Source organism: Xenopus tropicalis, chromosome 2, assembly GCF_000004195.4.
Source record: "Xenopus tropicalis strain Nigerian chromosome 2, UCB_Xtro_10.0, whole genome shotgun sequence".
Classification (NCBI taxonomy): Eukaryota; Metazoa; Chordata; class Amphibia; order Anura; family Pipidae; genus Xenopus; species Xenopus tropicalis.
In genome coordinates this window covers 156268142-156276546 of record NC_030678.2, presented here as the reverse complement: position 1 = coordinate 156276546, position 8405 = coordinate 156268142, and the positions used below count along the sequence as shown (strand labels likewise).

The following is an 8405-nucleotide window of genomic DNA, read 5'->3' as shown; positions in this document are numbered from 1 at the left end:
TCTAGGTCTAGAACCAGATATGTGTTCCTGTCTTTAAGTACTACTAGTTATTCCAACTGTACAATTACTCAGGTTCCACTTCTTGTCTGAATACAGCAAAGGAAGGAGCTAAGAGCTGTGTGGAGTTCTCTCCCAATGGGTGCTAAACGCAGTGTTGGGACTGGTCTGATTGCTGTATAGGATTCAGAAGGAATTGATTCCCATACAATGGCACGTCTCAGATGTATTTAGAATGGGGTTTCTCGCTTTCCTATAGTTAAGATTTAGGCTAAGAAAGAATTATTTGGGAAAAAACGTTGATGGTCTTTTTGCAACTTCAACTGCAATGTAATGGGGGATTAGGAGCAGATCCTCTAGGCTTGTCCTATGAACTGACACTTTTATTTGATCCAACTACTGCAGTTCTACTCAGTTCAAATCTAGAGGGAGTCATAATGTCTGTAGCCTTACGCTAATGGTACATGGGGCATTGTAACATATTGCATGCTCATGGCGCCTGTTTTGGTTTATGCTGCCCCCCACTAGCACCAGAAGTGAGTACTGGCTTACCCTAACTCCCTGTGTGCCTAACTCCCTGTGTGCCTAACTCCCTGTGTGCCATGGCATGACTGCCTGCTAACTCCAATACCTGCATTTTCTCCATTAACACACTGGGCTCAGGGGAAGAGGTTTTTAACTAAAGGCAACTGTCTCTATGTAGTTTGGAAAGTTCAGATTTGGTGACCCTTAAAGGGGTGTGGCCACTTTGGGGCGAGTTTGATGTGCACCTGGGGTCTGTCTGGTTGTAACTGGGTAGATTGAGGCTTGTCTCTAGTGTCCCAATATTTAACGTATGTAGATGATACATGTGGAAAGGTGCCCCATTAGTGCGTGTAGCTGCCCCAGGTATAGAGTTACTACCTAACCTCATTATAATCAGACCTCCGGCATGGTTAATTAGGAGTTAACTAGGTGCATGCTGCAGCCAGCGCTGGTTTCCATGCCATGCAGAAGGCAGTCATTGAAATAAATCACTATTCAGCATGCAGATTGTTATGCATATAGAGCGGAATGATTTCTAATCATGTTCTCATGAGGATTGTATCCCCCTAATGATGATCGTTACCTTCTTTACACCCCTTTCCTCCATGGACCATTTAGTGAATTAACCCCCCCCCTCCGCCCTTCCCATGCCTTAAAGGGAAACTGTTTAGAAGGATAGTTGCCCCTAACGCATTTCGCCCTCATAAAATGAGTGGAAACATTCTCGTTATCATTAAGATTCCTTTCCTGTTATTCGATTCGTTCCCTTTTCCTGTGTCAGGAGCAGCCTGGGTGGACTAATGAAAAAATTGTTTCAATCAGTGAAATGATCCCACCTGCCTAATGCCCGGGATCCCGGCACATAATTGGTGCCTCTGTTTTCGCAGGATGCTTTTATTTCAGGCTTTGCAATTGGAGCTCAGTCAATTAAGGGGGGAATAGAAGCATTCTGCACGGCTGCTTGGCTGGATTAAAAACATCACCGTTTCTCGTTAGTGTGGGGGGGCCCTCGGCTTTTGATGTTGAAAAAACTTCATATATTCCTTGATTTTTCTTTTTATTTATTTGATTGATTAAAAGCAGATAGTCTCACGCAGGCGGCGGGGATATTTTAGGAGCAGTGGGAAAATGATTTACAAACATTCGGGCCAGTTTCAGATGGTTCTGCACACATGTAAGCCATTTGTAATGTACACAAGGGTTTGGCTTTTTTTAGACTGAGTCTTCTCCCAAAGACTTGGGGTATTTGTATGAGAAAGTGTCTGAATAGATTATGTGCTTGCAGTCAAGGTCACCTTTTGTGGTGGAGGTGGTTGTTGCTGAACTACAACTGAAGCTTGCCATAGATACACTAGTAAAAATTATTGCTACACATTGGCCCAACAATTGCCCACAATGGATATCTGTTTGTTCTTTGACTGGACATGTGAAAGTGTCATCTGCCAATGCGCCATGTTGGTGAGTGCATGTTGGCACATTGGAAGCCCCCCCTCATATAAAATATATTCAGTCAGCCTGCAGGCCAACTGGTTGGGTACCAAAGAGTATCACCCAGTGTATGGATACCTTAATTTGATGAACGTTGGATTTCAGCAACAACAAAAGGCGTCAGGCTGGGCGACAGTTATATTTAAGAAAAAGGAATGGTAAAATAACTGGGTTATAATACCCTGGACATTCTAATCACTTCTCTTGGCATTGTTTGCTGAGCTTGGCCATCTTCCTTTGTCCTCCTTGATGTCCCCACAGGGCGCGTGCAGTAGAGAAATCTCAGAAATGCGTGTGCATTTGCCCAAGCCTGACAGGGAACATACGGAAGACTGGAATATGATGGTGATGCAAAAATGAAATCACTGGGGGTGCAAAATTGTACCATTTAAGTGTTAAGCTGGGCAAACTCAGTTACAGTCAACTCTATAACAGTGATCCCCAACCAGCAACATGTTTCTCACCACCCCCTGATGTTGCTCCCAGTGCTGTAGGCTGCCAACCCACATAGGGGCTGCAAAATAACCAATTGCAGTCTTTTTTGGTCACCCCAGGAACTTTTTTCATGCTTGTGTTGCTCCCCAACTTTTTATATTTAAATGTTGCTCATTGCTCACAAACACAAGGGGTTCTCAAATCATTCATTGACTGAGAAACTGGGGGCTAGCATTTAAAGGGATAGAACATTTTCTTACTGGCTGCTTTGTGTGCAACCAAGATAAGTACATAATAGAATAATAGATAATAGAAAAGGAAAGTCAAAAGATCACAAAGAACCTTCATAGATAGAAACACGGATTCTCTGATTTCCAGGGATCTGTGACACATGCGTCCGGTTCCTGCTCTTGGCCACAGATTTGCATTGACCCCTATAACGAATGAATACACTTATAGGCAGACACTTTTACTTTTTGTGTTTCCCTAAGCATTAAGGGCAAACACCAGGCTGTTCTGTGCTGTAAGTTTTGGTATTGGGCTTTGCCATGTGACTGTAGGCTGGGGATTGTGTAGTAGATTTGCACTTAGCTTGAGTCTACTCTGTATATGACTGAACATAGCATTTGCCTTGGGCATGGAGGGAAAGTCTGTACTAATTATAGGAAGTCCTCCATATGACCTGAGCCTCTAGCATAAGAGGGGGCCCCTTGGAGATATGTCAATCTATATAAATAAAGAATAATAACACAGTACTAAGGGCCCTGGTAGCAGCAAAATGTTTTCCCATGGGTTACAAATGTCTCCACCAAATAGAAAGTATGTACTGTACCTGTGTTCCATGTTTATGCTTCCCTGCTAAATCTGTTCCTTTTTTTTATCTTACAGTTCCTATCTATGTGCCATTTTTAATAGTGGGCTCTGTTTTTGTGGCCTTTATTATCGTGGGTTCCCTGGTGGCCGTCTGCTGTTGTAGATGTCTGCGACCAAAGCAGGAGCCCCAGCAGAGTCGAGCACCTGGAAGTAACCGGCTGATGGAGACCATCCCTATGATCTCAAGCGCCAGCACGTCCCGTGGCTCTTCCTCTCGTCAGTCCAGCACGGCGGCCAGTTCTAGTTCCAGTGCCAATTCTGGAGCAAGGGCACCTCCAACTCGATCTCAAACCAATTGCTGTTTGCCAGAAGGGGCAATGAATAATGTCTACGTAAACATGCCTACCAACTTCTCAGTGTTGAACTGCCAACAGGCCACACAGCTTGTTCCACACCAAGGACAGTATCTTCACCCTCAGTTTGTAGGCTATGCTGTGCCACATGACTCTGTACCCATGACTCCAGTGCCCCAATTTATAGACGGTCTGCAGGGAGGATTCAGGCCAATGCAGTCACCGTACCCACACAGCAACCCAGAACAGATGATGTACCCAGCTGTGACGGTGTAAATAAGCCCCTTAGACTCATTTGGGGCCGAATGGATTGAAATGTGAGATGAGACTGTTTGCAGCTTGGACTGGAGAAGATTTGGGAACACTGTGTATTGGGCTACGTGTAGCTGGCGAGGAGAAATACCAAATGGTGATTTCATACCATGCATGAATTACAGTGACTAAGGGGTTGTTATTTTGAATTATTCTGAATGTGCATTTACGTTTTTTTAAGGATACATTTTTTTGTGTCGGAGAAACATGAGCCATTAACTCTCTTTTTTTTGCTGGAACTTTCAGGTGAGCTTCAGCAATGAGGAGATACATAGTTTCCTTCTGGTATAACTTCTCTCATAGCTCAATGCAAATGTAAAAATTCAGGGGTGGGCATTGTGTTTGGAGCTAACATAGACCAGAGTGGTCCAATACCAGTCCTCCAGGGTCATAACCATACAGGATTTTAATATTTTCCAACAGGTTTAGTGAATGGGGCATATTAAATGACCCATCTTCTCCTGAGGAAGAACCTATGACTTGGCTTGCTGAGGCACTTGAGGCTTAGGTTTGGATTGCCCTGACATAGACAATCATGCAGACAATCAGCCATTAAACAGTGCAATGGCGATAGATTTTCCATCCTATGTCCAACTTCCTTTGGGCCTTTACATTTTTGTAACATACGTCCTTCACATTATGGATTTCAGAACTATAATATCAGTAAATTATAGGTGACCATTTGGGGGCTACAGAGTTACTTTGCATAGCACGCTTTCACACTCATGTGGTTAAATCAGGGATGGGCAGCCCCAAGGTTGTACATTTTCATTGGTCACTACTCTACAACTCCCAGCATTCCCACATCCAGGCTGCAGCCAAAGAGAGTTATGTGAGCTGTACTTTAACTCCAGCGGAATAGCCGAGAGTATCCAATCTCAGTTGACGTGCCATAGAAAATAAGTCTCAGGACATCTTTAGAGGATGAATGTAGCTGACAAAAAATAAAAAGTGCATTAGGTTATCAGATATTTGTGTTTCTATTTGCTATTGCTTAAACAGCTACTAAACTGTGGTAAATTTGACAGAATATATTTCATTTGCCACTCATATCATGGTGGGAAGGTCAACCCATCATGGGCCTTCCCAGAACGTTGTTCAGTCTTTTGCACCAAAGGTCATTCTAACAAAGAGCTATCCTAAGTTGCACGAGGTGGCCAAATTTCCAGGGACAAATGACTGGATTGTGTGGCCCACACATGACTAGATGGCCAATTAATGCAGATCTGTTGTATTCCCACAACTGGGGTTAGGTTAGCAATAGAATTGAGTTAGCCAAGAACTCTACATGTTAATTGAACATGGCTACCGGCTGGTCAGACTATCTGGTCTGTTTGGATCTGATTTTGATAGTATCTAATGGTCATCTGGAAATTGCCCGAGACTTTTCATCTCAAATGTGTACTCCATTAATGTATCTGCTGACAATAACATGACTCAGCTTATTGAATACTTCTTCTACTTTCAAAAACCCATATTTCTTCCCCAAGGTTCCATCAATATTCAGAAAGTAAACAAAAATAACCTCTTATCTATAATTGACTTTCATCCAAAAGAGTCCACCTTCATTACAATATTCTACATGTTGTAATAGGGGGATGGTTGGTTTTGGCAAACAGTTATCACTTCTATGACCTAAAAAGTAGACCCTGAAACTTGGTTTGTTGCATTTGGAAGTTGTATCTCACTTGGTATTCAGGTAAAATCTTTAGAAATTGTGGTTACGCTAAACGTAAAGCATTCACTCCATCCTGCAACATTTATTAAAGTATTAAAGTATATACTGCATGATACAGAAGGGGTGGCATATGACAGAGCAATATGCAGCCCATAGCTGTGTGCAGACCAGTTATTCACTATAACTGCATGTTGGGGAACCACATTATGCTTCAAGAACAATGTTATCCAAAAAGGTCAGCTCTTCAGCAGCCTGGGGGCTATAAAATCTCTTGGAGGGCCTATGAACCTCCAATTAAACTCCAATTAGACTGACCAACCTATTTGGTGGATCCTGTTGGTTTTGCTCATGTTCTGTTCTTTCCCTACACCTTTACCTCTATCAGTGCGGCTTGGAATAGTGGCCAAACTACAGCAATTATATCTAAAAGTTTATTTTCCATCACTGAAGCTTTCTGACAGAGGACATTTAATGGGGTTACTACATTTTGGAACAGTATCTTGGGTGGTTCATTATAACTGGGCGATTCCTGCTCAGAATTGGCAGCATTGGAATGAAATGTCCCATACTCATTGGTAAAGGTCAAATCAAAACATTAAGTATACTCTGTTTATACGTACGGTTTATCTTTCTTTGATATAACTACAGAGACATTTCCAGCACCCATTAAGCCACACACTCACATCCATATGGAAAAATCCTGTAAACTCTGCGTAAAAACAGATGACATTTTCCTTAATGCACTCAGCATGTTGCACATATTATCCGGTAGGGACCCTCTGCATCGCTCTGTCACTGTCAGGGGTTAATCAGCTGTAAATTGTTTACTGTAAAATATGTTTTGAACAAAATTCATAAGTTAAGATTTCTAACGGTAAAAAAAAACCAATATTTTGGAATTTGTCAAAATATTAGCTTTTTGAATTAAAAAAAAAAGGTTGTGCGATATGTGGTGTTTTTCACGTTTTCTAAGTATAATGTATTATAGTGTAAAAGAATCCATGTTGATGTTTGCCTTTGTTTATGATCTCCCAAAGGGCACTTAAATTAAAGTGTTTCTTACAAAGTGAAGTCACCTGTCTCTTATTGCTACTCCTTGTGTGGTTTCTTACAGATAGGTGCTGGCACTGCTACTATAGGCACCATCTCTCCCTACTATACCTGCTATCCCACAGCCACAGTCCCTTCCCAGAGGCTATTATCCCCCCACTGCTACTATAGGCACCATCTCTCCCTACTATACCTGCTATCCCACAGCCCCAGTCCCTTCCCAGAGGCTATTATCCCTCCACTGCTACTATAGGCACCATCTCTCCCTACTATACCTGCTATCCCACAGCCCCAGTCCCTTCCCAGAGGCTATTATCCCCCCACTGTTACTATAGGCACCATCTCTCCCTACTATACCTGCTATCCCACAGCCACAGTCCCTTCCCAGAGGCTATTATCCCCCCACTGCTACTATAGGCAGCATCTCTCCCTACTATACCTGCTATCCCACAGCCCCAGTCCCTTCCCAGAGGCTATTATCCCCCCACTGCTACTATAGGCACCATCTCTCCCTACTATACCTGCTATCCCACAGCCACAGTCCCTTCCCAGAGGCTATTATCCCACTGTTACTATAGGCACCATCTCTCCCTACTATACCTGCTATCCCACAGCCACAGTCCCTTCCCAAAGGCTATTATCCCCCCACTGCTACTATAGGCACCATCTCTCCCTACTATACCTGCTATCCCACAGCCACAGTCCCTTCCCAGAGGCTATTATCTCCACTGCTACTATAGGCACCATCTCTCACTACTATACCTGCTATCCCACAGCCACAGTCCCTTCCCAGAGGCTATTATCACCCCAATGCTACTATAGGCACCATCTCTCCCTACTATACCTGCTATCCCACAGCCACAGTCCCTTCCCAGAGGCTATTATCACCCCAATGCTACTATAGGCACCATCTCTCCCTACTATACCTGCTATCCCACAGCCCCAGTCCCTTCCCAGAGGCTATTATCCCACTGCTACTATAGGCACCATCTCTCCCTACTATACCTGCTATCCCACAGCCCCAGTCCCTTCCCAGAGGCTATTATCCCCCCACTGCTACTATAGGCACCATCTCTCCCTACTATACCTGCTATCCCACAGCCCCAGTCCCTTCCCAGAGGCTATTATCCCACTGCTACTATAGGCACCATCTCTCCCTACTATACCTGCTATCCCACAGCCCCAGTCCCTTCCCAGAGGCTATTATCCCCCCACTGCTACTATAGGCACCATCTCTCCCTACTATACCTGCTATCCCACAGCCACAGTCCTTTCCCAGAGGCTATTATCCCCCCACTGCTACTATAGGCACCATCTCTCCCTACTATACCTGCTATCCCACAGCCACAGTCCCTTCCCAGAGGCTATTATCCCACTGCTACTATAGGCACCATCTCTCCCTACTATGCCTGCTATCCCACAGCCCCAGTCCCTTCCCAGAGGCTATTATCCCACTGCTACTATAGGCACCATCTCTCCCTACTATACCTGCTATCCCACAGCCCCAGTCCCTTCCCAGAGGCTATTATCCCCCCACTGCTACTATAGGCACCATCTCTCCCTACTATACCTGCTATCCCACAGCCCCAGTCCCTTCCCAGAGGCTTTTATCCACACTGCTTCTGCTATCACCACTGCGTAGACCAATGACCTGGAGTTAATGCTTCATAAAAGTGTTGTTTACTTGTGGAGACATCATAGCACTACTACATGTTTGGCATGTAAATCAGTTTCGGAGGCTTCTTCAGACGAGA

At 44.1% G+C, this 8405-nt stretch overlaps 1 protein-coding gene across 1 annotated transcript in view; it reads left to right on the top strand.

The window, feature by feature from the left end:
* shisa2 (shisa family member 2) overlaps nt 1–6672 on the top strand; it is a 15944-nt gene extending 9272 nt beyond the window's left edge. The window contains exon 2 of the mRNA XM_002940554.3: nt 3334–6672. Within this exon, the coding sequence (XP_002940600.2) occupies nt 3334–3887 (554 nt within the window). The 3' untranslated portion in view covers nt 3888–6672. The remainder of the gene's footprint in view (nt 1–3333) is intronic.
* Nucleotides 6673–8405: the final 1733 nt, after the last annotated feature.